Source organism: Acipenser ruthenus, chromosome 28, assembly GCF_902713425.1.
Source record: "Acipenser ruthenus chromosome 28, fAciRut3.2 maternal haplotype, whole genome shotgun sequence".
Lineage (NCBI taxonomy): Eukaryota > Metazoa > Chordata > Actinopteri > Acipenseriformes > Acipenseridae > Acipenser > Acipenser ruthenus.
Genome location: NC_081216.1, coordinates 23,440,038 through 23,456,287, shown reverse-complemented (window position 1 = coordinate 23,456,287; position 16,250 = coordinate 23,440,038). Strand labels below are relative to the sequence as shown.

At 39.3% G+C, this 16,250-nt stretch overlaps 1 protein-coding gene across 1 annotated transcript; it reads left to right on the top strand.

Moving 5' to 3' along the window:
- Positions 1 to 56: 56 nt before the first annotated feature.
- On the top strand, positions 57 to 13,584 carry LOC117434674 (F-box only protein 3-like). Its single transcript, XM_034057277.3, has 11 exons — positions 57 to 216; positions 855 to 944; positions 2,241 to 2,404; positions 2,808 to 2,922; positions 3,677 to 3,881; positions 4,528 to 4,573; positions 5,036 to 5,120; positions 5,876 to 5,998; positions 9,211 to 9,326; positions 10,105 to 10,295; positions 10,417 to 13,584. The coding sequence occupies exons 1-11, from the start codon at positions 125 to 127 to the stop codon at positions 10,549 to 10,551; spliced, it is 1,362 nt and encodes a 453-aa protein (XP_033913168.1). The 5' UTR covers positions 57 to 124; the 3' UTR covers positions 10,552 to 13,584.
- Positions 13,585 to 16,250: the final 2,666 nt, after the last annotated feature.

The following is a 16,250-nucleotide window of genomic DNA, read 5'->3' as shown; positions in this document are numbered from 1 at the left end:
ATCAACAGCAGCACCAGCCCCGGCTCTCCATGTGCGGTGTATTTGATAACAAAGCAGCGTGGTGCTGCCCCTCCCGATGACGTCACGGCGGGGTGGGGGTGGCTAGAGTGCGCCAGGTTCCAAGATGGCGACGTCCACGGAGCTCAGCTTGGAGATTCTACCTTCAGATCCTTTGCTGTTGATTTTGTCGTTTCTCGATTTTAAAGATTTAATCAGGTAGGTTTCAAAGCAGAGACACTAAGGGAAAAATATACAAACTAAAACCATAGGAACATATTGGTGTGGGAGACAGAGACGGACACCCCACAGCAGAACATATTATTGTTTTGTTGTGCTTGTTTTTTTTCTTTTTTTTTTATTTACAGCTGACAGATTTATGTGTTTGATTTTTACACGGCCTGGCATATGTCATATAGTCATTATTGTAAATATATCATATTTATATCGTTCACGACCTGTTACACTTTTGTTTATGAGCACAAAACGTATAGAGTACACCATACGAGTACGTTATCTTTATAAAGTTCAGATTTAGAAATCTTCCTGTTTTGTGTCTGTCATTAATAAACGAAAGTTAGATTTACTGTATTGGAAACACATTGGCATTGATTTAGCACTGTATTAAATCTTATTTCAGCGGATCTATTATTTTGTTGACATTTTATTTCCGCTGTGCAGATCCCATTCAAAATGCGAACGTGGTTAATTAACATGAAGTCCTTAGAGAGATCGTGACAGGATATCGGTACGATATATACAGTGTGTGTAAATGCATTGTGTGGCCATGGTAAAAGCATGGGGGATTACTGTAGTACATTTTTCTAAGGGTTTTCTAACTGTGTTTCTGTCTCCAGCTGCAGTTATGTCAGTCGAAGGCTACAGGAACTCTCGAATCACAACCCGCTGTGGAAGAGGCATTGTCAGAAATACTGGCTGCTGTCTGAGTAAGAGGGTTATTGAGTTTGTTTTGTGTACTGTTTTTCATTCACATCATAAGCTAACCCAAATGTTTGTTCAACAGGAATGCTCAAGGTTATCTGTTTATAAAGGCTATCTGTTTATAAAAGCTGATTTTCGGTTTAAAATCCTTGTTTGAATGAACAGTTACAATACTAAAAACATTGTTGCAGTGGACCATAACCAATGTTTCTGTTTAAGGGTAAATGCTTTTTAAATTACCTATATATATATACACAACATATATGACAGAATGCTTTATCTTGGTGCAGTACATAATTGCATATGCATTGGCATACTACAAGAATTTTACAATCTGTAGGGGAAATGAGCCATTAATCATTTGAATGCTTTTTGATTGCAACTTGTGATAATGGACCAGGAGGATTTATTTTGAAAGACAGTATTGAAGATAATTGTAGTTAATACAATGTGTGTATATCATCATCTTCAGTCTTTTTCAATCCGCTGCTGGATGAAGGCCTCCCCAAGATTCTTCCACGTTGCTCCAGCATGTTTCCTAATTTCATCTTGCCATCTTCATGGAGGTCATCTTCTTGGTCGCTTTATATCTCTTGGGATCCAGTCTAGTATCTCCTTGGTCCAGCGATGGTCTGTTCTTCTTGCTACACGTCCGGCCCACACTGCCATTTCAGTTTTTTTGCTCTTATAATAACATCGCATACTTTTTTTTGCGCTCTTATCCATTCCTTCCTTTTCCTGTCTCTTCTTGTTATTCCCAGCATGCATCTTTCCATACTCCGTTGAGTCGTTTATAATTTGAGTCATTTTTGCATTGAGGGTCCAGGTTTCACATCCGTAAGTTAGTACTGGCAGCACACATTGGTCTAAGACTTTCCTCTTGAGGCATAAGGGTAGTTTCCCTTTCAGAACCATGCTTATCTTCCAAAGGCACTTCAACCCCATTTTGGTCTTCTGTTGATTTCGCACATTTGGTTCTTCATTGCCAAAACTAACTGTCCTAAGTATACGTAGTTATTGACTTATTCAAGATTGATCCCATTGACTTCAATTGCCTGTGGAGTGTTAGATTTATTAAATGTATACTGTGTGTGTGTCTATATATCTATCTATATATATATATATAGATATACTGTATATATATATATATATATATATATATATATATATATAGATATAGATATACTGTATATACTGTGTATATAGATATACTGTATATACTGTATATATATATATATATCGATATAGATATATATACTGTATATAGCGCCCAAAATATGTTGCTTTTGCATGCTTCTCAGGTCAGATAAAGCCCAGAGGAATCAGAGCTGGAAGGACTTGTTCAGAGAGTTTTACTCTGATTTAGGACGTTATATAGAGCACTATGCAACCCTGAAACGAGCCTGGGATGATCTGAAGAGATACCTGGACCAGGAATGCCCCAGGATGATCGTCTCACTGAAAGGTACTGCACTCCACTCCCTTCCTGAACCCCTTGTGGTTTTAAACAGCTGCTTATTGTATATAAAATATCTATAGGATTCAAATAACATACCAGAATATACTCAGCCCCCTTTATAAGGCTGTTTGTCAGTAGTTTTATATCTAGTGGAATAGCATTATGGTCCGCCTTATAACGAGGGAGCACTTGAAAACAGTACCTTAAATAAAACAATTAACATACTTCAGCTGTTTTTAAACTCTTCTGTCACAATCTGTTTGTAATGGAAATACTGAAAATAAAGTTTAAAAAGAGCGCACTGAGATGCAGAGAAGCTGCTTCTCAACCCTGTTTTCTTCAGTTACATTACGACATATATCTGGTGTTCCAGTAATTCTGTGGTAACATGCCTGTCTATTTTGTTCAGATGGTGTGAAAGAGGATGAACTGAACGCTATCGAAGCGCAGATTGGCTGCAAACTCCCTCATGATTACCGCTGCTCGTTTCGAATACACAACGGGCAGAAACTGGTCGTACCCGGGTATGGATATGTGCAGTCATTGGATTAGAGAAACAGTATTATTATTTACTTTTTGACTTTAAGTCGTGCACTTTCTACGTCACTTCACGTGGAAGGAGAAATTGGGAAATGTATCCCACCCGTTCAACACCCGCCTGTCCTGTCATTAACCAACCAGCTGTTTCCCCTTAATGACTGACATTCTTTAACCCAATCACACCGCTCAAGTGAAATGACCCAGAAAGTTAAACAGATCATCTAAAATTTTGAAAACATAGTCGGATTCAAAAAAAAAAGTACTTGCTTACTGTAACTTGTGCTTCTTTCAGAATGTAAGTGCACTGGGATAGGAGCACACAAAGCAGTTGAGAGGGGGAGGGAGGTTGTGAGTGATGAGAATGTGCCCTGATGTCTTCTCATCTGAAACAGGGTCGGGGGCAATTCCTGTTTTTCAATTCTGATTCCATTTCCAAGTCCTTTTTAAAATCAATTCGAAGGAACTGGAATTCATATTTTAGAGATATAATAATTGTTGTGATTTATTCAACTGATTTCATTTGAAGTCAATTTTAATTGACAAAACAGTGACTTCAATTTAATTCATTTATGCTGCCACTGTGAGAAGCTCGTTTTGAACAGAATATTGCTAATGATGTGTTTGCAACTGATTAAAAGGGAATGGGAATTGGAAAAAGATGGCTTGACTCCAGCCCTGATCTGAAGCAGTGTACTCCTATCTGACTGTGTGTCTCTGTTGGGTGGGGGGGGGCGGCAGGCTGATGGGGAGCATGGCCCTGTCCAATCACTACCGCTCGGAGGACCTGCTGGACATCGAGACGGCAGCAGGGGGGTTCCAGCAGAGGAAGGGGCTCCGGCAGTGCCTCCCCCTCACCTTCTGCTTCCACACCGGCCTGAGCCAGTACATGGCGCTGGAGAGCGTGGAGGGACGCCACCGATACGAGATCTTCTACCACTGCCCGGTCAGACAGCAGCATCGTGCCTTTATGTAGTGGATTTGATTTAATACTGCATCTTTATTTGATGCAAGTTTTTAACAAATTGTGTAGAACTAGAAGGAAACTAATCAGTATAATAATTAAACTTCACCTGTTCTGGTACAGTATCATTAAGTAAAACAGGCTTTTTTGCATTTGCACTTCTTGCAAAATTGTTACTTTTAGGGTTTTTTGGGTCATTCAGTGGTATCGGTTTGTCCTGCACAGTGGGATGCTGTAAAAAGTGTGCTAACCATTCTTGCAGTGCTGCAAGATTTCTCATGCTTTTAGTGTGGTACTTATTTTAAATGGTACAGCAGCACAGAGGTTTGGCAGTGAACACGGCCATACAAGGCTACTATAACTACAGATACCTGCAGAAATGTAGTACAGTATTTACTAAATATTGTCCCCTTGCATAGTGTTGGTGATCTAATGTAGTTAATTACAGAAGCTCTACTTTACCAGAAGATGGCACACTATGCAGCATATTGTACAGCTGTTACTGCACAAACAATAGCTTTTCTTGGCCAGTATGAGCTTTTTGTTCTGGTAAAACAAATCGTTTTTTCTCCCAAAAAAATCTGTTTAAAAAAATATTTTAATATTATTATTATTTTCCCTCTCATAGGACCAAATGGCCCGTGACCCTTCTGCTATTGACATGTTTATAACAGGTACATAACTGTTTTTTACTTTTTTATGTATAGAGTTCCAGTAAAATATTGAAGTAATAGTTTTGGAATATTTCTGTTACATTGCAAGCCCATTTTAGGGTATGTTGTGCTACTTGAGCTCCAATAAAATATTGTATTTTATGTATATATGTATATAGGTATGTGTGTATATGTATATAGGTATGTGTGTATATATATAAGTGTAAATATAAACATGTGACACTTTAGCCTTCATACAGTAAAACCTGACAGTTTAGCATTTGTAATATTTAGCGTTTGTGCTATAACTAACAATTGAGTGTTTTTCATTTCATGTCCGCTTTGTCATGTTTATTGACCAGTTGCAACTTTAAATTAACTTAAATGGATAGGTAATCATTTCAGTTTTTTTCTGTAGAGTCAAGGTTAACTGTATTGCTTTTCTGTACTCAAATGCATCCCTTTCATTGACTGCCTGGGCAGGGTCTTACTTCACTGAGTGGTTTACTTCGTACGTGCACAGTGTGGTAACCGGGGGCTATCCAATAATCCGAGACCAGATCTTCAGGTAGGTTACTGTCTGGCTTGACCACTCCGATCAGCCTAATGCATTGCGTCCTTTTCTGTATAATGAATGTAGACTAGCAGTACATGCTAGTCCAGTGATGGACATACGACTCCTATTGCATAGCAGTTTCCCCTATTTAACGTTTTGCTACGTGCTTGATTAGCCACAGTGTATAGTTAACATGCTCAGGAGTGTCTTGTTAAACTCATAGCGAACCCAGGATTGGATCAAACTGCTGTGCAACGGGAGTCTTATTCCCATCCCTTTAGTCTCGTAGGGTTATTTCTGTCTGATTTTAATGACATTGGTATTTAGATCTCCTGATGTTTAGATTAATTGAATAGAGCAAGTTGTCTTGGTCTTATAATATTGATAGTGACAAAACTTGTTGAAAAAAAAAAGAAGAGAAAAGTACCGGAGGCAATGCTACACCATATGGGTGTTATTTGTGCAATGTAGTAAAAATCCTGTACGTATGGAATACATGTAAACAAAGACCATGGACATGTTGTAAAACACTGCTGTCAAAGCAACAAACGGTGACTCTCTTTCACTTTTCTGAAGTCCTGTATAGATTCCCATTCCATAGCAGTTTGATCCATTCCTGGTTTGAGTTTAACTAGACACACCTGAGCATGTTACTTCCACACTGTGGCTAATCAAGCTCCTAGGGAAACCTGGATTGGGTGAAAATGCTATGCAATAGCAGTCTTATTACCTTCCCTGGTCTGATATCCCTTAACATCCTCCCTCAGGTATGTCCATGACAAGGAGTGTGTGGCCACAACGGGGGATATCACAGTTTCAGTGTCTACCTCATTCCTCCCTGAACTCAGCTCTGTGCACCCGCCTCACTTCTTCTTCACATACAGAATCAGGTAGGACAAGCTGCGTGACTAACACTGCGAGTCATGTTCTGATGGTAGCTCTAAGGTGCAGCGAAGCTGTCAAATGTCGTACAATCTGTGACTCAGGCCTTTGAGACAGACACACCTCGGCAGGATAGAAACACCTTAACTTCAAGTGCTGCTAAGAAAGATAAGAAAATAAACAAATTATCAACCTGCTGAACTGGTCAGAATAGTCTAGTGAGGTCAAGCGGAAAGCGACAGATTTGTTTGTTTTTGTTCAGGGTGTTTTTTCTCAAAAACGTTTAATCTTTTTATTAAGTAGTAATATTTAATGCCTCGTAAATGAATTAGCAGAAGAAACTATAATGCAGTATTTATTATCAGTTGTAGTCTTTTTGATTTAGGCTGTAGACCAGCGGTGTAGTCCAAGGTATACGCAGGTAAACAGCGTTTACGCACTTTTAATTTGGGCAATATAGAGTTTACCTACTTCTCATATAAGGGATACACAGTTTACTCACTTCTACTCTCCTGTGGTATGCAAATCATGGAATCTGCACATGCAAATCATATTATTTGCATACCACATGCTTTGCATAAAGAGATTTGCATAATAAGATATATTAATGGTGACCGTCTTTGTTGTGTTCAGAGAATGTGATAGCAGTGGAGTGGTGACAAAATTCTGCTCACCACTCATAATGTCCTCGCTCCACTCTTTTTTTCATTCCGCTCCACTGCTTGCAATTCACGCGCCGCTACCCCGCTCCAGACAAAATAGGCATGCTCCGCTCCACTCACATTGGATTAAAAAATATATATAGTAATAAATAAATAAACTAGCTGTTTTTTCTCACACTGTGTTGCAGATGAAAAGATGTAATGTACATTCAGAAATAAATACGATTATAATCGCGTAGCTTGACCCAAGAAAAAAATTTAATAAATCCCCAGCTATAATCAGCAAAGAAAAAAATCAACATAAAGTGCTCAGAGAAGTTATATAATTCAATTCAAAGACGCTTTGTCATTATTCTTGATTGGTACTGAAAAAATGCGTACATTGAAAATAGATAATAACTAGAAATAGAAATATTATCTTAAAATGAACAGGTTTTTAACAGGCTCCTATGATGATTTGTGTCAAATTAGCTTTATAATGGGTTTTTTTGCTCTAAGCAACCCACGAACACATATGAGTGAGTCTCAACGGGGCTAACGGCCCACCCTGTAGTGTATGAACTATCCTTAAGAGCGCAGAAAATGTAAACCGTGTTCACAGCGCTGTATTGGGGCAGAACTGTATAAGAACAATATAGGCTATGTGATAACCGCAGACTGATGGACACATGATGACGTTGCTCACATTTTTATATGGCAGCACCACAATCGGGAGGATATATATTTTTCCCTGCATAATGAATTATAAAGTGCAACACCAATCACATTGAATTTGTGTGTGTGTGTGTGTGTGTGTGTGTGCGTGCGTGTGAGTTTTCTGCGATTGGTTGTTTATATTCTGTTAATGTTCTGTTGTTAGGCACACTGCATCTGCAGGGCGATGCTAGTAGCCTTCACCCTAGCCTGGAAAAGGATGCAACTGTTCATGTGAAGCGCACTGCAGGGTCTGTGACTGTTCCCATGTGAACATCACCTGAGAGGGGAAATGACTGTATGTGGGGGGCTCTGGTTGGCTGGTGGCCATTAACAATGTATCATGTTTATCTGTTCAATGTATCTGTTCAACTCCACCAAACAGGGGCGTACACCCACTTTTTTATTTACCACTACATCACTGCTGTAGACAGGTCTGTTTTAAGGAAAAGTGTTGCAGAGGTGGTAGAAAGCCAGAAGGGCTCCAGTAAATTGGTTTCATGTTTCGCTATTTTTCTCAAACGCACATAAGTCAGACCAACAGTGAAAACGCCTTGGTTACACAACATGCCCTGAAAAAAGGGTTAAAATAATCCCAGGTCTTGACATCACAAGGCTCCAAAGAGTACATCATTTAAAATTCCTTTGTGGGAGTTACTCAGTTCAGTGTGGTTTGGTTTGTTAGAATACAATTCCATATATTCACAGTTAGTCATCAATCAAGATATTAAAATCCAGTGAAATCACCTACATGACCTCATTTGGAACTATCCTTAAGAGCGCAGAAAATGTAAACCGTGTTCACAGCGCTGTATTGGGGCAGAACTGTATAAGAACAATATAGGCTATGTGATAACCGCAGACTGATGGACACATGATGACGTTGCTCACATTTTTATATGGCAGCACCACAATCGGGAGGATATATATTTTTCCCTGCATAATGAATTATAAAGTGCAACACCAATCACATTGAATTTGTGTGTGTGTGTGTGTGTGTGTGTGTGCGTGCGTGTGAGTTTTCTGCGATTGGTTGTTTATATTCTGTTAATGTTCTGTTGTTAGGCACACTGCATCTGCAGGGCGATGCTAGTAGCCTTCACCCTAGCCTGGAAAAGGATGCAACTGTTCATGTGAAGCGCACTGCAGGGTCTGTGACTGTTCCCATGTGAACATCACCTGAGAGGGGAAATGACTGTATGTGGGGGGCTCTGGTTGGCTGGGGGCCATTAACAATGTATCATGTTTATCTGTTCAATGTATCTGTTCAACTCCACCAAACAGGGGCGTACACCCACTTTTTTATTTACCACTACATCACTGCTGTAGACAGGTCTGTTTTAAGGAAAAGTGTTGCAGAGGTGGTAGAAAGCCAGAAGGGCTCCAGTAAATTGGTTTCATGTTTCGCTATTTTTCTCAAACGCACATAAGTCAGACCAACAGTGAAAACGCCTTGGTTACACAACATGCCCTGAAAAAAGGGTTAAAATAATCCCAGGTCTTGACATCACAAGGCTCCAAAGAGTACATCATTTAAAATTCCTTTGTGGGAGTTACTCAATTCAGTGTGGTTTGGTTTGTTAGAATACAATTCCATATATTCACAGTTAGTCATCAATCAAGATATTAAAATCCAGTGAAATCACCTACATGACCTCATTTGGAATATATGAATTAACAGTTTTTTGTTTTTTTTGCAAACTCGTTAAACAGTTGTACAGGTCTGTATACTATAAGACCTTTGCCATTCAAACTGTATTATTCAAAATGAGATCACTATATCTTACTGTGTACCCAGTTTGAAAAACACCTTCTTATTACGTCTACACATATAAGCTAGGATGTCTTTTTTTTGGTTTGTTTAGAATCGAGATGTCGAAGGATGCCTTGCCAGAGAATGCATGCCAGCTGGATAGCAGATACTGGAAAATAACAAATGCAAATGGAAACGTGGAAGAGGTCCAGGGTCCAGGTGTTGTGGGTACGTAGAGGGATGTTCCCCTTCCACTACCTTCTCCTCAGGAAGGAAGTGGCAGCTCACATGAAAATGGCTGTATTGTGGGTGGACTAGTCATTGCTTCATTCAGAATAAATTACTTGTTCATTATTATTATCATTCAAAGAGGAAATAGGAAGGGTGTCTGCTAAGAAATAAAATCAATAAAGGAAGGAAATCAAGATTGCCTAGATAGCTGAAACATACATGCAGCAGTATGGGGTAGTGGTTAGGGCTCTGGACTCTTGACCGGAGGGTTGTGGGTTCAATCCCAGGTGGGGGACACTGCTGCTGTACCCTTGAGCAAGGTACTTAACCTTGATTGCTCCAGTAAAAACCCAACTGAATAAATGGGTAATTGTATGTAAAAATAATGAGTAAAAAATAATGTAATTGTATGTAAAAATAATGTGATATCTTGTAACAGTTGTAAGTCGCCCTGGATAAGGGCGTCTGCTAAGAAATAAATAATAATAAGCAAGATACTGGCTAGCAGACCTGGCTCACTTATAATTATAATTACAATGACAGCAGCAGTGTTTGCACAGGCATAGCTACAGCTTCAGAACGCTCAATGTGATTTCTAAGGTGAGTAAGAAGAAACTAGTGAACTTGGCAAGCGTTTCTGCTAGTGCTTTCTTCAGTCTGAAGAAGACAGCGGCCCAAACATCTGTCTATGCGACGTAGGCAAGCTAAAAGCTTTCTGTAAAGTGCTCTGGTGTCCAGGTGTGTTTCAGTGAGCAGGGTTGTGTTCCTTTTCCAGGCGAGTTTCCTGTGATGCAGCCTGGGAAGGTGCATGAGTATGCCAGCTGCACCACCTTCTCTACCACCTCTGGGCACATGGAAGGGCATTACACCTTCCACCAGCTCAAGAACAAGGAGGTGGTGTTCAACATCACCATCCCTCGCTTCCACATGGTCTGCCCTCCCTTCCGCAAGTCTGTGGTGCGGACGGTAGGTGCCCCTCACTGCTCCCCCTCCTGGAGGGTTGACATTCAACTAGATGGGGATACTGCATTCGTATTAGCACGTTTTTCAATCAATGTACTTCAACTTCTTCAAATTTGTGTTCCAGGGATCAGCAAGTGACGTCTCCCACACCTCGTGGAACGACGAAGAGAACTCGACAGACACGGATGATTATGAAGACGCAGAGCAGGGGGGGCTTGGTTTCCCTGCCCCCAGCGGTCACTGTCCACGGCGTATCTGATGCACTTTTATACCACAGGACTTTGGGAGTGGGGGGTGGGATCTTGAGACTACAGGGTGGCTGACAGAGTCTGTGATGCAGCTTTATACCTGCCTCTGTAACCTTTTCGTGTGTGTGTGAGTGTGTGTGTGTGTGTGTGTGTGAAAACTAGATTCCTTCAATACCTTTGGCCCAATTTCCCACTATGGGCAAAATTCCCATGTTATTCGATTAGTGTTGCCATTATTGTCACCATTCACCAAGATTGCAGAGTGTACAGTTTTGTTGTGGCTGGTAGGAAGATACTGCAACATTTAATAGTTTATTTATACCTCCAGTTTGAATGATACAGGTATGCCTGTGTTATCACTGCTTTGTTCAAAATGAATATAGCACAGCATCTCTGTGATCGCTATGGAGTGTTCCCCCTTTATAAGGCGTTCCTTTTATACTGCGGTACTGGTTATAAGGCAGCATTGTCCTGTCTTCCATTAGCAGTAGCACTCTTGTACTCATTATAAGGCGGAACACAGATAGCACAATCTTGTAACTGTGGCTCCCCATGGTAGCGTTATAAAGGGGAGCACTGTACTGCTTTTAAGACTTTACTGTGGATTTAAAAGAAACAGTAATTCTAAAATTGCTCATAAAGTTGTTTAACTTGATCTAAGCTGTTGTGAAAGACGTGCATTTCCTGGCACAGCCACAGTGGAAATTATAAAATATTTCTATGTAATTAGCGCTGTTTTTGAAAACGCTGTAGATACTTGCTTCAAATTAAATGGGGAGGGGAAATGATGGAAGGATTTGAGTCAAATGCTCCGGCTCTTCTTTCAACCCTCAAAGCCCACAAGACTTTAGACAGATCTTTTTTAAATTGAATTAAAAATAAAAATTCCTCATAGATAATTAATTATATACAAAAAGGTATTGCATTGATTAACTTTTGCATTCAACGCTGCTGGGAAAATTCAAATGACCAGGCGAAACACGCTTGATGTAGGAAAGGAAGTCTATGAATTGAGCTGTTTAATTTAGGGTTAAACGTAAACGTTTCCTTTCCATACAGCGCTCTTGTAATATAGATCGAATAGTCCAGAAACATTCCCCTTCGTGGATGTACATGAACAGTGGTGGTGTTCCTTTTATCTGTACAATCCATCTGAGCAGACTTGAAAATATACATATTCTTTGGTAATAGAGCCCACCATCTTGGTTAGTGATCTCTCTTTAGTATTACTATAGAAAGAAAACCTCCAGGTAATCTCTAGTATGGGAACTGGTGACCTTCTTAGAGGTATGTGTGCTCATAGCAACATTCAGTATGCAGTAATAGAGAATCTTTTTTTTTTTTTAAGTAGCAGTGTTGGAAATACATTTTTTCCAATACATGATATTTAAAATAAAAAAACACTGCAGGGAATTCCTTTTTCATTTTAAAGCCTTTTTTTATTACTCCTGTAAATATTTCATTCGAATGTTTCCTCCTGCCCCCACGTTTATCAAAGTGATATTGGTGTCGCTTTGTATAAAAACAACTAGCGCTATCACTGTAATGCAATTAATCTTTGAATCGAGTGATCAAGTGATATTCCCCAGTGTTGCCCAATAATAAATATCTACAATTCCCCTTAATGTTTATTTAATTTTTTTGCTAAGTGATGCATTTGTATTTGATTCATGTTATTGAAATGAATTGATGTTTTCTATGTATTTCCCTGCAGAGTTTAAATGGTGTGGTTGTGAAGTTTTCTTAGAAGGAATACAGTGCCACACCTAAAGCTTTCACATTAAGAGCTGTACAGCAGAGAGCAGTTGTTTCTTTAAAATATCTTACAATAGGAACCAGGCGTAAACTATTTTACCAGAAACACCTGCACACTACAATCTTTATTCTGGGTTTGTTATTGTACGATAATTAATCCTAAAAAGAGTAGTGGCTCATATTGTTAACCAGGCAGCAACAATACAATGCATCTTGTTCCCCAGGTCTTGCACAGACTACTGACCGTGTGCGTTTGCTATTGTACAGTGGGTTTGGAGGGAATAAGGTGCTGTATTTAAACAAATCCAGATGCACATAGGTATTGGAAATGTTATTCCAGACTCCAAGGGTTACTCCTGTGATAGGACTAATTAGTTTGATCCATTCCTGGTTTTACACCTGAGCTTGTAATCTATACACTGGAGCTAGTCAAGCTCGTAATGGGTGAAACTGCTATGCAATAGGAGTCTTATTTAGATCCTTGTAGTTGATTCTTGTGCAGTTTTTTGCAGACACACCAGGTCGTCCCTCTTTACTGTCTGTTTGCGTGTTGCTGAAACACTGGTGGAGCTTTCAGTGTTTGCAAAATAATAGCTGTGCTGGGAATCAAATCCCAATTTCCCCTTAAAGAATCCAGCTACTGTGTTTAAGATTTGAGTCAGGATTATTAGAACGGTAGAGCAGTGTTCTGGGCGTGTCTGTGATCCACCATTATACAATCACTGTAAGGTTCTTAAGAGGCAGGAATCCACAGCTCGGCACGTCTTGATTGCTGGATTTATTGATGGACTGGCGTCATCAGGTTTTTTCCAGTATCCAGCAATTTCAGTTTGTAAATAGAAAGTGCCATACTGGCATTAATACCCTTTTCTTTAAAAAAAAAAAAAATATTATAAGATTTGGATTTTATTATAAAATATTATCTGTGCTTCGAGAGCCGTCTCACAAAACTGAAAAATGAACTTTTGATGAACTCGCACTGGGGAAAACTTCCAGTAATTATTATTTATATCTGGAAAGATAAATTGCTTTTTTCAAAATAATATTTTCACTTGTTGTAGCATGACTGCTGTCAGTTACTCTTGTGATCTCTGTAGCCTAATGGAAGGGGATACTCTGATTTTTGAATTGTTTTTATAAAGCCTTTTCGTTTTCCTTTATGTACATTTGTGCAATGGTGTTAGAGTGAAGTTTGATTTAGGCATTTTGTTCATTATCACTGTTTTATAAAGTGTTCCTGTTTTGTTTTTCTATGTTGGGGTGGGAAATAAATCCTCTTGACGTTTCAATCTTTTGTGAGCAATGTTTTTTTTGAGAGAAATTAAATGGCACAAAACTATTCATCGGCGTAATTAAAATAACATGCAGAACTATAGCAGGTGTTGACTTAGAGTTACTGAGTTCGCTTTAAACATAAGGGGTATGTCAGCCTATACCCCTGCGGAGATGAGCCAAAGCTAACCCTAAATAAACCAGCTTGTCAGCATTTTAGGGTGTGTAAGTTTGACGCTGTTCAAACAGTTCCCTAGGATTTCATGGCAGGACAAACAACATCAAAACTACAGTTCATGAACAACAACAATAACCCTATGGTGCAGCTTTTGTAAAAAAAAAAATAAAGATACAGACGTGCTTTTTTTGCTTATTTGCAACTTTTGATTAATGACATCTTTTTGCTGGGAACCTAGAGGTTGTTAATAAGCAGCATCTACTCTGTGTGTGTGTGTATGTATGTATGTGTGTATATATATATATATAATACAGTGTGTGTCTATATATATATATATATATATATATATATATATATATACAGACGTGCTCAAATTTGTTGGTACCCCTCCACAAAAAACAAAGAATGCACAATTTTCTCTGAAATAACTTGAAACTGACAAAAGTAATTGGCATCCACCATTGTTTATTCCATATTTAATAGAAATCAGACTTTGCTTTTGATTTTTTATTCAACATAATATTGTAAATAAGAAAACAAATGAAAATGGCATGGACAAAAATGATGGGACCGCTAACCTAATATTTTGTTGCACAACCTTTAGAAGCAATCACTGCAATCAAACGTTTTCTGTAGCTCTCAATGAGACTTCTGCACCTGTTAACAGGTAGTTTGGCCTACTCTTCCTGAGCAAACTGCTCCAGCTGTCTCAGGTTTGATGGGTGCCTTCTCCAGACTGCAAGTTTCAGCTCTTTCCATAGATGTTCGATAGGATTCAGATCAGGACTCATAGAAGGCCACTTCAGAATAGTCCAATGTTTTGTTCTTATCCATTCTTGGGTGCTATTAGCTGTGTGTTTTGGGTCATTATCCTGTTGAAGGACCCATGACCTGCGACTGAGACAGAGCTTTCTGACACTGGGCAGTATGTTTCGCTCCAGAATGCCTTGATAGTCTTGAGATTTCATTGTGCCCTGCACAGATTCAAGGCACCCTGTGCCAGGCGCAGCAAAGCAGCCCCAAAACATAACCGAGCCTCCTCCATGTTTCACTGTAGGTATGGTGTTCTTTTCTTTGAAAGCTTCATTTTTTCGTCTGTGAACATAGAGCTGATGTGACTTGCCAAGACTTGACTAGTTATTCAAGGATCACTTCAATTTAAATGAATTATAAATGATACTGGGAAACCCTGGAGTTTTGCTTGGATTTGGTGTTCCATGCTCGTTGGATGAGCTTCATTGAAAGTAATTCCTATATGTCACATATTTACATAGTTAACAACTAGCGGTTTAAAATTAATGCATGTTTAAAATGCCTGTATGGGTGGCGTGAATGTAAAGTGGTGAGGGGTTGCTTTACAGTGCAGTACATCCATCAGCTACAAGTGTTTCATTGTGTTTCGAGAGATGAGGCCAGCGACAATAGAGTTCTTTCAAAGCTGACTTAAATTCATAACAACTGCAGTCCGATGTTGACAACAAGGGTGTTTATTTTGGGCAGAACAATCTTGCTATTGAGATCGAGCCTGGCTAAACAGCAGACCCTGTTGTTATCAAGTCTGTTACACCATGCACTAGCACAATGCCTGTAGCTCTGTACTTTGTCATGGGATCGCAGGTGTCCAGTGGCTGAACGTCTGGAACTGACCTGCTGTCTTGTTAACGGGGGCAGCTTCACGGCAGATTTCCACAGATATCACGCATCACGCTATAGAATTAACTAATTTTGCTTCATACGTTAACATATTGAATTACATGCCGCTTTGTAGTTTTTTCATACACTTTAAACTGACAAAAATGTGACATTTCTAAATCTAACTCGAAATACTGTACTGCTATTATGACTTCTGGTAGACTTGTGCGGTATCATTTTAGTAGTTTCTTTCATTACGTGGTGTTAAATAAAAGATGACTCAATCCTAAAATGCTAGGTGATGACAAACTTTTTGGCTATAGCTGTACACGTGACTAGGCAAAGGTGTGTTTAATCCACAACGTTTTAAACCGTTGTATGTGAACATTGTTTTTGTGTTTTACATATATAGGGAGTGGGGTGTAAACTGATGTTGAAAACAGTAAGAGACCTGATGACGGATGAATGCAAGGAATAAAAACACCCTAATGGTAATCGACTGACAAGAAGCAGCTTGTTTGAAGCAGGCAGTTTGTTGTTCTAAGCAGTTCTGTGTTAGTCTTGCACTGCATTCTTCTAATGCTTTCCGTTATTGCGTTTGACTTAGTCATCCTGAGCTATAATGAATCTCGAACCGTGTGAAAACTACAGCTTGCTGTCTGACACGTGATTGTGGCACACCTTCAAGATCCTTTTTTCGTTACTGAATACAATATAAATATAGAAAGTGCATCTGCCCCTCAAACTTTGGTATGTACTACATCAGTATGTTATTATACAGGGGGAAAGGTGTGTCATTTTTTTTTTCTCACAATCTTGCGTTGGCTGACGTACAAAGACAACCCAGTGCCCTGGGCAGGTTCTCCTTTTTTG